The sequence below is a fragment of the Symphalangus syndactylus genome, chromosome 14 (assembly GCF_028878055.3).
Source record: "Symphalangus syndactylus isolate Jambi chromosome 14, NHGRI_mSymSyn1-v2.1_pri, whole genome shotgun sequence".
In the NCBI taxonomy this organism is placed as follows: Eukaryota; Metazoa; Chordata; class Mammalia; order Primates; family Hylobatidae; genus Symphalangus; species Symphalangus syndactylus.
The window spans coordinates 71,266,972-71,282,553 of record NC_072436.2 but is presented as its reverse complement, the minus strand read 5'-3'; the positions used below and the strand labels follow the sequence as shown (position 1 = coordinate 71,282,553).

Sequence of the window (15,582 nt, the reverse complement as noted above, 5' to 3'; positions counted from 1 at the left end):
GGGAGGTGCTGGAGAGATAAGAGAGGGCGTGTATGGGCTAAAGCCTCAAAGCCTTGTACCTAGCAGTCCACAAATAGATTCCAGGGATTTCATGGACGACCTGAAATGGTAATAAAAAATGTGTGAGCCTGTGCATAAATGTGAATGTGTACTTTTCACTTCCACAAAATTCTCAAATGTTAACTCTGTGGGCAATGAAGAGCTATTTAAAAGTTCATGGGCAGGCAAATCTATCAGAATATCATTTTAGGGTTTAGAGACATAAATGGCCCCAACTGCAGTGTAGAAGATGGAATTCCTGGCGGTAATACTGGTGGTGGAGAAACCAATAAAGAGATCATTGCAATAGTCCAGGAAAGAAAGAATGAGATCCTAAGTCTGATCAATGGTATTAGAGGTGAAGTAGACGGGGCAGATCTGAGAAGTATTTAGGTCAGAGGATCAGGATATACTGATGGCAGGTGTCATATTGGGGAAGGAAGAGAGGGAGGAAAAGGCACCTGAGGTTGACTTCCAAGTTTCCAACTTGGGCTGATAAGTAGTGCCATCAGATGAGAGGAGGAAATCATGCAGCCTTGAAGAGGAAAACAGTGAGCTCAGTGTGAACAGTTGAGTTTGACGTATCAATAGGACCTACTGGACAATTGAATGGTCCTGAATACAACCCTGAAGCATGGGGAGAGATCTAGGCTAGAGATGAAGATTTAAGTCATCCGTATCTAGATGAGAGTTTAAACTATGGGAGGAAATGAGACAACCCATTGAGAGTTTTAGAAAGAAAACCAGCCATGGACAAGAATGGATCCATCAGTCGCACAATATCATAAATGTACTTAATGCCACTGAATTGTACATTTAAAAATAATAAAATGGTGTATATATCTCCACAATTTTTTTTAATTGTACTCACGGGTCTTTTTTTTTTTTTTTGGTTGTTTTTTTTTTTAATTATACTTTAGGTTTTAGGGTACATGTGCACAATGTACAGGTTTGTTACATATGTATCCATGTGCCATGTTGTTTTGCTGCACCCATTAACTCGTCATTTAGCATTAGGTATATCTCCTAATGCTGTCCCTCCCCCCTCCCCCCACCCCACAACAGTCCCCGGAGTGTGATGTTCCCCTTCCTGTGTCCATGAGTTCTCGTTGTTCAATTCCCACCTATGAGTGAGAACATGCGGTGTTTGGTTTTTTGTCCTTGCGATAGTTTACTGAGAATCATGTTTTCCAGTTTCATCCATGTCCCTACAAAGGACATGAACTCATCATTTTTTATGGCTGCATAGTATTCCATGGTGTATATGTGCCACATTTTCTTAATCCAGTCTATCATTGTTGGACATTTGGGTTGGTTCCAACTCTTTGCTATTGTGAATGGTGCCACAATAAACATACGTGTGCATGTGTCTTTATAGCAGCATGATTTATAGTCCTTTGGGTATATACCCAGTAATGGGATGGCTGGGTCAAATGGTATTTCTAGTTTATTTCTAATTTTTAAAGAGGAGGAAAAAGATGACTTCCTAGGACATGCTGACATTTAAAGGGTTGAGTACAAGAAGAAGCCCATGAGGAAAGTGGAAAGGAATGGTCAGAGATAAGAAAGAGATCGGGAGAGTCACAGATGCCAGAGGAATAGAATTTCAAAAACACGCAGGGCAGAGTGGGCGGATGAGTTAGATCATCCCTAAGGTGCCTACCAGAAATAACAGAATATATAAATTCTGGGAGAGAAAGAATTTAGATCTCTAGGCTTGCCCATCTAGAACTGCTCAGCAGTAATAAAATGGCTTAAATTTCATCTTTCAAAATAAAAATTGCCCGTGCTTTGCCAGTTTTGTCTGGGCAGGAAACAGCTCAGACCAGCTGCTTGGGATGGTTCTAAATTCCACTCAGAGCCCTGGAATGTGATGCCTCCAAGGCGCCAGTCCTGTGAACCCCTTCCTGGTGCTCACAGAGGGACAGCGGCAGGTGTGCAGAGGCCTCCAGCCTCCAGCCTCCCTCTACCCAGTGGCTGATGCACCTCTCCCTCTGCCCTCAGGGTCTCCCTTTGGGGCAGAGTGAAGTGGACATAGTTCCTTGATCTCTGCTGTTTCTCTCTCACCAGGATTGAGTCTTTGTAATTAGAACAAGCAGATTGCTATTGAAGTCACAAAGTTAGGGGAACAGAGCTGCCCCCACTAAAGGGTCTCTTTCCCTTGAAGGCACTCCAAAGTGCTTCATAGGCACCCTCACTCTGCACCACAGAAAGGGGGAGAGGGAGTGGAGGGCAGGCCTCTGGGGAGCCCCACATCATCAGCTGCATCCCCAGGTGCCCCGTGGAGGGGAGAATCCAGAGAAAGACCTTTGCTGGCTCTCAAGAAGCTCTAATGGATCCTCAGCTATTTTCCTGTCATATTCCTGGCAGAGATTGGCTAATATCTCTTCAATGTGGCAGAATCAACCTACTAATTCATTCTTTCATGTTAAATGTTTACAAGATAGTCTAACCATATGAAAGTGTCCAAGTGCCTTCAATGGCTTCAGTGACTCAGTGTTGCTACTCAGAATCTGCACAGTCTAGCAAAGACTGTAGAACCACAGCAAACCCACCAGCCACCAGAGAGGCTTCTGATAACCTCTTCCTTCAGAAATTGACCATGCCGTTGTTGCAGAAATATAATTGTTTTAGTTACCGGGACCTATCCTGGAGTTAGTTAAAATAGGAGATATTGGGGTCACTGTCATGGGGGCAATAAAGCATGCCTCTTTCCTGCCTTGATTGTGAATAAACTGAAAAATGAGGCCAAAAAATGATACATGAAAACTTCAGCATTGCTTTTACTACTGTGAGTTGGAGATTTTGGCTGAGTGTGGCAGCAAACAGGCTGGAAACTGAAGCCCAGAATTAAATAGATTTACCAGTCTGATTGCAGGCAGGGGGCCTGTCCAGGGAAGATGCACAGCCAGAGGTAGAGTTACGGGGGGCTGATTTGCTTAAGCTTTAGGGACCCTCACTTGCATGGGTCCCTGCTAGGCCCTTCTAAGGCCAGGGGAGCAGCCCTTATAATTTTGCATTGTATTTTTATGTTCTCTTTCTTAAAGAACCTCCACAAAATTGCATCAGGCCCCACAAAAGCTGCTTGCATGGAATAGCAGAGAATACTGCCTGCTCCCTCCAGGCAGCACGCTCCTGAAGACTGGGAGAGAGGAGCCAAACATGCTCGGTTTACACTTTCCTTATTTACTGAATGAGTGGAGGGCAGAGACAGGCCTGGAGTTACGCACACTGAGTGCCCCAACATGGAAAGAAACGTCAGGAGGGGCAGGAAACATTCCCTCCTTAACCAACACAGTTTTCAAGGCCTTACTGGAGGCACTTTATCGGCTACGTAATCAATCCATGCAGTGGGCATCAGGCAGAATCCTGGCACAGACCCGACTTTGAGGTGGAGGATTTCACAGTTTCTTTATTTTGAACTTCCCCAAGTCTCCCACTAATTCCTCTCCATTTTATCCTCCTCCCTTTCCCACAAAAGAAAACACAAAGGAGCAGCAGTGTTTGATACTGTATTGTCCAGAGGCCTGGTTCTCTCCCATTATACAGTAAGCAAGCCCTGGCAAGATATTTCACTCCCGCCCCATGCCATGCATTAAAAATCCAAAATTGCCTACATTCCACCTGCCAAGCAAGTGATGCTTTCATTATTGAAGTTCCAAATGTATACCTTTGAGAACAGTGCCTTCTTGTCTTAAAAGAGAGGTCCTCATTTTGTGAGTTGGGAGCAGAGGGAATTAAAGAAAGCCACGATGCAGGGATTTGGCCATTCAAGCCGGGCAGCCTTCAGAGAATGTCATCCCTAATGACACATGCCCGAAGGAAGGAGCCGGGCTGAGTTTGTCCTGCCTTCGTATTTAATATTGCCTGTCTGCCTCCTTAATAGCGGGCCTCTGTGTGAGCATTTGACAAGGCTTGAAACTATTCATTGAAGAAAACGGATGATCCCCCAACAGGAAGATGCAACCCCATGGGCTGCCTGCTTGACCACAGAAGTGCTTCTAGCTCCAGTTGCTCATCTGAGAACTACCCCCACCACTTGCTGTTAAAATTGTTAAAATTAAAGGCCATGTTGATTTTTTAAACTTTATTTCCATTTTTTTAAATAAAACAAGAATTGGACTTGTGTTGATACTTAGGCTGTTGAGAAAATAACATGGGTAAGACTCCATGTGTGGCTGTTTGCTGTTTCTCCCCTCTGGAATCTTTTTCAAAGGTTTGTGGTGAACAACATGCAGGGTCTGCCTGGTAAGGGCAGGTGGCACTGCCAAGGGCAGCAAACACTGAGAGTCTGCTGGGCTGGACAGGTCAGCTTCCGCTCTCATCTTTGTCATAAAGTCAAGTCCATGCAGGTCCCCACTCCAGATTCCCCCTGCCCAATGCGGACTCTCAGATGGATCTTGGAGAATGGATCTGAACTTGTGGGTCAGGGAGCACCCGTTCTCAGAAGCTACCTTGCGTTCTGCCAGCTCTCATCTGAGATGAGGCCTGGGCAGGCACAACTCCACAAGGGGGACCTCTGGCCCAGGTGGTCCCATTTAGTTCCAGAGTGGTGTCTATGTGGCCCTAAGGTCTCACCTGTCCTGGCCACCCTTTCCCCTGGTGAAGAGGGAGGACAGAGGCCAAGCTCACACACCAGTCCTGAGTTAGGCTGTGAGCAGCAGTCCCGACCCTCCTGGGGTCCAATCCGGGAAGGAGATTTTGGGAGCAGGTGGCAGTTAGCACGGAGTATGCCAACAGACAGTGAACCTGGGGCTCAGGAGGGCAGCATGGAGGCCAGAGCCCAAGGAGTCGAAGCAGTCTGCCCCAGAGCAAAACAGTGCAGAGCAGAGCCAGGCTCTGTGGGGGTCAGGCTATGCCACATGAGCTCTGCTGCACTCTACGTGCCTCCCGGCCACTGGCAGAATCTGCTCCTTGGCACCTGAGTGTCTTCATCTTGGAACGTGGTAAAGATGGAAAAGGACTGGTTTAGCATAACCGAACTATCTTGTGAATGAAGCAAATACTATTTACTAAACAATGCAGACGTGCATCTATTTCTATTCTAATATTGATATATATTCAACAGGTAACTAGAGCCGTTCTCACATTAGCTGTCAATCCCACTTCACAAGGTAATTGATTAAAACTCCAAGCCAAGAATCTAAAGGGAAGACAGCCTCTGCCATGGTCCTCCTCCCTCTCTGACTTTCCTCTGAAGTCCACGTTCACCCATGCTGTGTGCACATCCACACTGGGCCATGTGAGTGAACTGCTTCTGTCAGAGCGGAAGGAGCAACTGCAAACATGGTCTCAACTTCTGTTGCATCTGCTTAAAGTTTAGTCTTTAAAGTACAGATATTTCTTAACTAAATTGTTATAAATCTGAAGTTATAGTTTAATGGTTAAGTGTGTGGGGGGGAGTCAAGGTTCTAAACTTAGACCACATGGATTCAAATCCCAGTTTTGTAACATTAACATTGTGAATATGTAAAAATAAATATGTCCATGGGTGGTATGTGGAGGTCTTGAGTGAGTTACATATCTTCACTGAGTCTCAGTTTTCCTTACCTGCAAAAGGGAGTAACTTCCTACGAGGCTGTTTTACTCAGGCTTACTGAATTAAATGAGAGAATGCATAGATAGCACTGAGCACGGTGGTTATCTGTTGTTAAGTAAGTTGGCACTGGACACAGCCGTAAAAATGCAGGCGTTTCAAGAGTGACCTCGGGAAATGACACTGGCCAGAAGAATTGGGCAGAATTGCAGCTGTCCTCCGTCTGGGCCTTCTATTCTGAATCTTTCCCTCCTGCAGTCCATACTCTCCAGTGTCAACAGCATTTGCTTTCCAAGAAGCAAATCTGATCACGATGCCCCAGTGTCACTGGGTTAAAGCCACTAAGGTTCCCCTGGGCTCAGGATGGAAGCCATACTCCTCAGCCTGGCTTGTGTGTCCTCCCACAGTGGGAACCCCACCTCCTTTCCACCCGCACTCATGCTGTGCTCCCAGCATGTGGACCTCCACTGCCCCTGCGCTACCCCAGGGATTTGTGCCTGCCTTTTTGTGCAGGAATGCTGACACCGCCTTGGCCCTGCTCTGCAGAGTGTCACCTCCTCAGTGAAGTGCTAGTTCCCAGACACTCGGCTCTTCAGCACTTGGCTACTTGCTAAGAACAATAGCCTGCTGGTCTGCTGGGAGTTATGGAACCAAACTGTCCACATTTAAATTCTGGCTTCTCCACGTGGCTGTCAGCAAGTTTCTCCATCTCTCCTTGCCTTGGTATTTTTAGTGAGATGAGAAAGAGAATATTATTGAATTCACAAGATTGTTAATGAGAATTAAATGAGTTAGCGTAAGGAAAGCATGTTAGTACATAGAACACTGCTTGGCACATAGTAAATGCTCAGTGAATGTTCACTGTGCTAACAACAATGTTATTATCATCATTGTCATTATTCTTATTCCACCAAAATGTAAGCTGTTTAAGAATAAAGACTGCCTATTTTGTTCACTACCTGACACAAAAGGTGCAGGATGTACAGCTGTTGAGTAACACGTAGACCACTGCATGTGGTTAATCGTTTATACGAATGCCCAAGCCCCATCAGCCAGCAGAACACAAGCATCTTGACTAGCCAATCAATCCTGTATTTCCTGGTTCTGCTCAATGGGGAAATAATAGACCCTCAATAAATGTTTGCTGAATGAATACATGAATGAACCTCTGAGGTTGCGTGTACACGTTATCTCCTTCTAAACTGTCAGCTTTAGCTCTAAGTTTATCAAAAAGTCACGCCCTTCATTCTTTTGAACTGGATATCCAGTGGTTTCTGGAAGATCTCAAAAAACAGACAGTGCATTCAGGGGCTTTATCCCAGAGCAGTCTTCAGAGGAGGATAAAGTTCCTCAAGAAGTGTCTGCCCCTGTGCGTTTCCACCCGCCGGGACCCCCTTTCTTGCACCTCTCCCCTTCCTGAGACCCCCGGCTGTCCTCCTCCACCACAGCTAGAGGGAACTGGGCCTCATTAGGGGGATGGTTTGTTCCTCATTAGGGGCACCAAGCTTGGCTGGAGAAAAGCCAGCTATCACTTTATCCAAAGCCAGGAAATCTCCCAGTGTGGAAGCCCCCTCTCTCCCATTCTGACAAGTCCTTCACTCTCGCTACTTCACGGAAAACCTTCCTCTAGAAGGAAGTGAAAAAATTCCCCCAAAATATATCAGCCCTTCTGCTTTAGTTCATCTACCTAAAGTGAAAAAATAAAACCAGAGAGAGGGGAAATTGCGTATAATGTGAATAAATGTAGTCTGTAGACTTTAGTGAAGTACTGCTGTTTTGTAAGCCTCTCACTGACCAGAACCACTTATTATTCCAAATGCACATAGATTTATGATCTGAAATGCTCACCATGTTTTTTACCCTGGAGAACTAGAGGGAGAGCGAGTTCCAGCTCAGTGTTTGATAAGATGGCTTACATCATTTTATCCCCACGTCAGTGCAGTGAGGCAAGTGAGGTTTATTATCTTCCTGTTATAAATGTGGGCTGTAGAGACTGAGAGATTAAGAGGGTTGTCCTTGGCCAGCCCTAAGTTTGGAAAACACATGTAATTTCATTCTGTCACTACTGAGCCCATCGCTCTCTGCCATCACCCATGTATAAATGTTGCAGCCCAGAGCGTCCCGTCTGCCATGGCATGTCCATCATCTGGCCCCTGCGCTCTCTTCCCTCCCCCAACTACCCCTGGGCTGCCCAGCCCTGCACCTGCACTTGTGAAGCTGCAGCTCCCCTGGGGGCAGTCTGGCATTCCCAAGCCCTGGCTAGGGACCAGAGGTGTTTAGTTCCCTGGCTTTTTGGTCAAAGACATTCCAGGGAGTTTCAGCAAGTAAGAGCTGCCTTTAAACAGCTTCCAGAAGCCCCTGCTGAGCACTCAGAGTGGGAGTGAGCCACGTCCCAGCTCTGCTATTCACCTGCTGTGTTACCCTGGACAGACCACCCAGCCTCCCTTCCCTGTAATGGAGGAGAGGGAGCAGCTTTGAGAATCTGATAGTGCTGCGAACAGTCTCCCCTGAAGACACTTGCGCTAAACATCACAGGTGTCATTTCAGGAGGGTCACAGTGTCCATCCATTAAGCCCACCTGGGTACCCCATAGATCCCCTGCCCCTGGATAAGAATCCCTGGGCCCAGTGAGCTCTAACACCAAAGTGGGAAGCCCCAAAATACAGATTTTTTTAAAGAAAACTTCGGTAGTTTATTTTCTCACTATGAAAGAAAGAAAATAGATTTTAAAAGGAAAATTACCATAAAACCACTACCAGTAAAATTACTATTAATAATTTAGTAAATAAAAATCTAAAAATTTAGTAAATATCAGACAGTCTTTATGTCTCTCTCACTCTTGACATACGTATACATAAATCTACTCTTTATACCAGGAGTGTTTTGTCATCTTATTTAAATATCATTTAAATATTATTTGACAATATGGCCGGGCACAATGACTCACACCTATAGTCCCAGCACAGTGGGAGGCCAAGGCAGAAGAATCACATGAGCCCAGGAGTTCAAGACAAGCCTGGACAACAAAGTGAGACTCCATCTCTACAAAAAACAAACAAAAAAAATAATTAGCCAGGCATGGTCACGTGCACCTGCAGTCTCAGCTACTCAGGAGGCTGAGATGGGTGGATCCCTTGAGCCCAGGAATTCAAGGCTGCAGTGAGCTATGATCACACCACTACACTCCAACCCAAGTGACGGAGTGAGACCCTGTCACAAAAAATATGAATAAATAAAATTATTTGACAATATAATGTCTGCATAGTAACCGATTGCACGGTAATTCTGTAATGCATTATTTAACTTTCCCTAATTGTTAACCATTTATGTTTTCATTATTATTATTATTATCTGTACAAACATATCTGATTATTTTCTTAGACTAAAAGTGGAATAGCCAGTTCTATGCAGAAGGAAGCTTTTGATACCTATCACAATTTGTCCCCTCTCTCCTAGAAAGTTCTGCTGATTTGCACTCCCAGTAGCTGTAGGGAGGCAGGGTGGAGGGGACTTAGACCCATGTTCCCAAGCAGCTTCCTTGAACCAGCAACTCAGAATGTTGATACCAAGTGGGGCCTCTGTTTGCTAAAAGTTAGCCATCTCAGTCCACAGAAACTGTGTCTAGGACTGGCCTCGCCACATTTTGAAGTGGGTAAAACTGGTCTTGGGTGCCTTCCTCCCTCCCTCATTCCCACGTAGCCACTTGATCTGACTGTAGCCCCTCGCCTCCCAGGTTCAGCAGCAGTTGCTCTGCCCCCAACCCCCTGGATTCAGAGACCCTACAAGGCATCCCATCAGCAGGCTCTAGACTTTCCATCCACAGCTTTATGAATCTGTTACATGCACCTGTGTGAATGGGTTCAGGGGAGCAGGCTGAATTCAGAGTACAATTGTCATGAGTCAGCCCAGACAGAGACTGGGACATTCAGACCCAGGGAGGAGGCTGTCACCAGGCAGGGGATGGTGTTCCAGGGCCAGATGAGCAGTGGAAGTCCATGTTCATGCCTGCTCTGTCTCTCACACAGTTTGTCCTTCAGAATGTTCCTCAAAGGGAAGAACAGGGCCTCTCTGAAAAGATAAATTCGTTTCCCTTGAAAATTGGCTAAACAGAGTGTATTGCAGGGCCATGAGCCCCAGAATGATGGGCAGAGTTTCAACCATTTGCTTGGCAAACTGTACTGCTCTCTGAGCCTTTAATCTGCATATCAGTGATGGGAGTTTAGGGAGGGAAGATCATACATGGTCCCGTCCCGCTGCTGACCGCCTCTCTCTTGGCCCCGCAGTCTGACGGCTCCATCCTGGCCATCGCCCTGCTGATCCTGTTCCTGCTCCTAGCCCTGGCTCTCCTCTGGTGGTTCTGGCCCCTCTGCTGCACCGTGGTAAGTGCCCCAAACCTCAGGCCATGCAAGGTGAAGGGTGACATAAAGTTCACAGACCATGAGTAGAGAGAAAGGGATTTTTAAAAAACTAAAGATGGGAGACAAATCTTGCATTTTTTTATACAATTTATACAAAATTGATGTGAACTGACATTGATCAATGGAACCAAGAGTTATCAGCAGTCAGTATGAGTTAGGGTGTGAGACTGCCAATGGCCATACCCCTTGGGTGGGGCAACTGGGGTGGCCGCTTTAGTTCTGGTGCTTAGAGAAGATCCCCAGGACACCACAAATGATGAGTGTTATTCGACATGTAATGAACATATATGCCTCTGTGTGTACGGTACACACACATACACACATACACATTTGTTGAGTTGCCCAACCTGTACTCTTCTAAGGCCACCCTGGTCTTAGTAACTAGTCTACCTATCTGAGAAAGTGTCTCTGGCCTGACCTCTTTATTTTCAACAATAAAGAATGGCACTTACCTTTATTCATTGATTTTGGCAACTTTTGGAGGACACTCCTACTGTGTGTCCAGCACTGGGCTAAGCACTTTGGCTACAAGATCAATAAAAACCTGCCTCCTCCCCATCAGTGTCATATGGAGTCACCACATGACAATGTCTCCCCAAAATAGCTTAGGGCCTGGAATAATCCACCCTGACAATAATCCCAAATGGTAAATGTCTGGCTGTCAATTTCTGTTCCCTGGCCCTTAGACTGGGAAAAGTCCAAAAAAAGTAATAGCCAAATAAAGAAAAAAAAATTCCCTGTGACATGTCTATTTCTAGCCTGTGCCCTGCCTTTCTGCAAATCAGTGTGTGCTGTGAAGCCCATGAGTGTGAAGTGGCCACTGCTCCACTGCCATGGCATCTTCATTTGCTGTATTTTAGTTCTTCCACGGAAGGGCCGGCAGGGTACAATAGACAGTGAGCCCCTCCAGGACAGGGACTTATCTTCATTTTCCCTCTGAAACTTCAGCATTTAGCACACAGTGTGAGGGAGTTCACATCTGTGTGTACAGCTCAACTGAACCAAGACCACAGAGAGACAGAGCACTGGACTTGAAAAGCAAGGGGAGATGGCTTCGGATGACATGTTAAAGAGGTGACAAATGAATGAGACGAGAAGCTCAACCAGGATGTGGACCATGTGGCAGGGACTTCTGGAAAGGGTTGACTTGCAGCAGACAAGTATGGCGGGAGAGACCCAGGACAGGCACAAGTCTTGGGTTAATTAGGACCCTGCAGGCTGGGCTGGATTTCACCAAGATTTTAAACAGATTCTTACCAGAGCAGCTCCAAGAGTTAAATGTTGTTTTAAACACTTAAGGCTGCATAACCATTTTATTTTAAGGGTAAAAAATCCTCATGAGTCAGCCCAAGTGCTTTCTATGGAGATTCAAAAACAAGCACATTTTCAAGTCCAGAAAAAGAAAAGAAAAGCCTTACACTGGGTTCTTAAAGAAGAGTCGGGCAGGCCTGGTAGCAGCAGGCAGTGAACACTATTATAGTCCCTTTGATATTTACAAACAATTACCTCTGGGTGAGGACAGCTAGGAACATTAGAACAGCCAAGCAGTGCTCCACCAAATACTGGCTGTGTGACCTTGGGCAAGTTTCTTCACCTCTCTCTGTTTCCTCATTGGTATAATGAGGACAATAAGAGCTCCCACCTCATAGTTAGATGGTGAAAACTATAAAGGAGTGTATATGTATGTGCTTAGAAAGCACCTAACACATTGTAACTGCTGTATATTATTATTATTTAAAAGTATTTTACTGTAGTAGGAATCTATTATGATTCTGGATGGCATTCAGTTTATATTCTTGGGAAATGTTTCTCAAAATAAACCTTTTGTTATTGGAAGCAATGTCACCCAAGGCCAAATTGAGTTTTGCAATATTCAAAATATTTTTCAATGAATTTATCTGGTTAAATCCCTGTTGCTTTGGAAGGCAGCCAAAGTGTCTTAATGTGGTCTGACTTTGTAAGTCTTGAAGGATTTCTTTATGAGGGTTGATCTTAGGGATTCATTTTCCTGTTTATGATGTCTATTTAAGCTGCCTCCTCTCCCTCTTTCTGAAAGCTGGCTTGAGCTCCAGTGCTTGGTCTGCCCCCTAAAACTACTTGCTGATCACTTGCTTCCTTGACGAGGGGTGATGCTCCGGAGCAGGGCAGGATAAGGTCACGTGTTTCCTAAACAGTATACTCAGGAATGAAGGCAAACATGGGCCTCCCATCAGAGTTTCATTCAGAGGACACGGGGAAGTTTCTCTCCCCTGAGATACGGCACCCCTCACCACAGCCCCCAGATTAATAGAGGGCATTCTTGTAAACAATGGTCCTCAAACCTTCCTCTGTCACTCTTCCTGCATCTACCCCAAGGGTGGGGAACGCCCCTCAACCTACTAGCTAAGCCACATCTCAATGCTGGAGGAAAAGCCAAAAAGCAGAAAAGACCTAAAAAATGTGGGGTACATGTCTGCTGTGTGCCATCTCCTTCCTGCTGCAATCTTTTCTTTAGGAGTGATACTCAAAATATTTAACAACCTGCAAGGCCCCCACCCCCGCTGAGCCACACGTTAACCCACAGTGGCTGGGTATGTGAAGGGGTGGGGGATGAAGTCCTGCAGTGTGGCTGGGTAGGAGGGCAGGCCCAGTTACTAACTACAAAGAGCAGTTTTAGATGTACTGGCCAGGATGAGCAGACGAGGCACAGGGATTGCTATCAGGCCTGCCTCTGCTCAGCATCCTCCTGCTTCCTGCTGGTCCTGTCTGGAAGAAGAAACCTGATGGGTGAGGGTGACAGATGATGCCTACCCACTGCACTTGGCCTTTCCCTTAGGACCCCACTCCCCCATTTGGGCTGTTAACTTCCAGCCAAATGGAACCTGGATTAACTTGTTGCCAGCCTGCCAGATGTAATCTACCAGTAATAACTGATGGGGAGAGAGAAAACTGACCACATCCTGAATTAAACCTTTAGTGTTTCCCAGCTTGTTCCTCAGTATCGCCAGGCGGACACCTGGCTTTTAAGATTCCTATACTTATTCATTGGCACAAAACACCCACCTTGAAGGGGAGAGAGGCATTGGACTATGCACACTGGGCTTATTCACATTTTCAAATAGGTAATTCAAGGGGTTAATATTTTACCAAATAATAATAATAATAATAATAAAGCCCTGCCTCAGTTCCACAAGGGACATTTCTAGAACCCTTCAAGTCATGCCATGCCCACTCTATCTACTCATAAGTTTGGTCCAATATTATTGAAATCTCAAAATTGAACTTTAAAAAGAGGAAGACTAGGAAATCTAAACAGAAAAGGAACTTTTTTTTAAAAAGTTGCAATGTATTAGAAGAGTAAATGTTATGAATGGCTTGAATGTGTAGGGGGGGAAAGTCATCAATGAATCAGTGACATTAGGGCACTAAGAAGTTGTAGAAAATGCAGGTGTCCCTGAGAGTCTACACTCGCCCCAGCCAAGAGCCAATGCCCTGATGGGAGCCTGCGGCCCAGCTAGGGGGTAGTTTTATGTACACAGAGAAAGGCCATCGTATCCTGCCTAAATTTCAGCAGGTAGCAAGACACTGGAGGATTCCGATTAGCAAGGGGAACTGGCTGCCCCAAATAAGAAATCTGGAGTATAGAAGAAATCCCTGTTGGGGCTCTCAGTTTCCTGACCCCATGTTGACACTCTGATAAACACCCCAATTCCCGATCTCCCCTCTGTCCCTATACCTACACCTTCCTGGTGGTATGTGTTCTCCTCTCCCACTCCCAAGATACCAGTCACCTCAGAAGAGAGCAGCCCGGCTTGCTGATGGGGCCACTGTGCATTTATGAGGGCTTCAGCACTCATACTTTAGCAAACTGCTAACTTAACCTCTACGGATAAGAACTCCTCCCAAACTGCAACCGTTTCCCTGAAGTTCCCTGTACTACCTCTGGCCGTCTCATATTCAGTAGACAACCTGCTGTTCTATCTCCGTGAGAAAACAGAAGCTGTGCTGTGAGAAATCCTTGCACTCCAGCACCCTCATATGTACATCCTCCTCCAGCATCCCTCTCCCTCCCTTTCCACTGGTATTTTTCCTTTCATCCTTTCTCACTCGGCATCTTCATCCTTTCCTTTCCACTGGCTTCCTCCCTCTGCCTAGAAACATATGCCAGCCACCTTCATCCTTTAAAAAATGTGTCTGTGTTAGTCTGTCCTCACACTGCTACAAAGACATATACCTGAGACTGGGTAATTTTTTAAGGAAAAAGGTTCAATTGGCTCACAGTTCTGCAGGCTGTACAGGAAGCATAGTGGCTTCTGCCTCTGGGGAGGCCTCAGGAAGTTTCCAGTCATGGCTGACGGCAAAGAGAGAGCGTGGCATCTCACATGGTGGGAGCAGGAGGAAGAGAAGAACGAGGTGGAAGGTGCTACACGCTTTTCAACAACCAGATCTCAGGAGAACTCACACACTATCACAAGAACAGCACCAAAGGGATGGCGCTAAGCCATTCATGAGAAACCCGCCCCCATGATCCAATCACTTGACGGATCAGGTGATGACTGATGGCTGCAATCAGCCAATCACCTCCCACTAGGCCCCTCCTGCAACATTGGGGATTACAACTCGACATGAGATTTGCGTGGGAACATGGATCCAACCCATGTTAATCTCATGCCTATTTCTCCTTCATGCTACTCTCTTCTCCTTCCCCTTCCTTTCACCCACACACTCCTTTGCAGAGCATCCACTGTCCACAATTCCTCTCCTTCCCTCTTCCTCCCACTGCACCCTGAGCGCCATTGCCATTATTTCTCCAATCCTTCGCTTGCAAAACTGAATTTCCCAGCCACTGCTCTCCATTCACTTCTCATTCTTTTCTTTACTTCTTTCAGCAGTAGGCACTGTCGACCTCTCTCTCCTTTAAACTGTCTCCTCCACTGGTGTCTGCTGGCCCTTCTCCTATGTCTCTGTGCAGTTTCTCCCTGTCTCCCTCATGGGCTCTCTTTCCTCTGCTTGCCAATTGTTCTCCAGGGTTGCCTTCCACCCTCTTCTCTAACACATTGTTCCTGGTCAATGTCACCAACTCAAACAACTTCAACTACTTAATGTGTTTACCCATCACTGGCCTTGGCTCCAGAGGACCAGCCCACATTAAAGGGACCAATGGACATCTCAAATGCAGGCATCTCACCCTCAACATACCCCCCGCTAAACTCTTCACGTTACCCCCTAAACCTGCTCTTCATCAGTGGATGTGCCATTGTCCTCCAGGCTGCCCAAACTAGGGACTTCAGAGCAACCACTGATGTCTTCTTCTGTCCCTCCTCGTCTTATCCCACTTTGGAGCTGCCTACAGCACATCCTTTCCCACACCTCATCTTATCTCATATCCGTCCACACCCTCTACTCCAGCACAGTCACGGTGCCTGTCACTCAGTAGTTGCTTAAGAAATATTTGTGGAATGAATGAATGAATACCGTTGTCTTACTCTAGGATTCCGCATCTCCCACCTGAATTATTTCAGCAATTTCCTAACTGCTCTTTTAGTCTTTCTCGCCTTCATTAAAGAGACTTCTCATTTTTAAAAAAGGCAGCCAGGTGATAAGCCTACT

At 46.0% G+C, this 15,582-nt stretch overlaps 1 protein-coding gene across 3 annotated transcripts in view; it reads left to right on the top strand.

The window, feature by feature from the left end:
* The window catches only part of ANTXR1 (ANTXR cell adhesion molecule 1), a 244,955-nt gene that overhangs the window by 136,800 nt on the left and 92,573 nt on the right, over positions 1-15,582 (top strand). For 2 of the 3 annotated variants that reach the window (XM_055241678.1, XM_055241681.2), the window contains one exon: positions 9,859-9,954. In XM_055241678.1, coding sequence (XP_055097653.1) covers positions 9,859-9,954 — 96 coding nt within the window. Of the gene's footprint in view, positions 1-3,086; positions 4,122-9,858; positions 9,955-15,582 lie in introns of those variants that run through there. The other variant, XM_055241683.1, reaches the window with a different exon arrangement.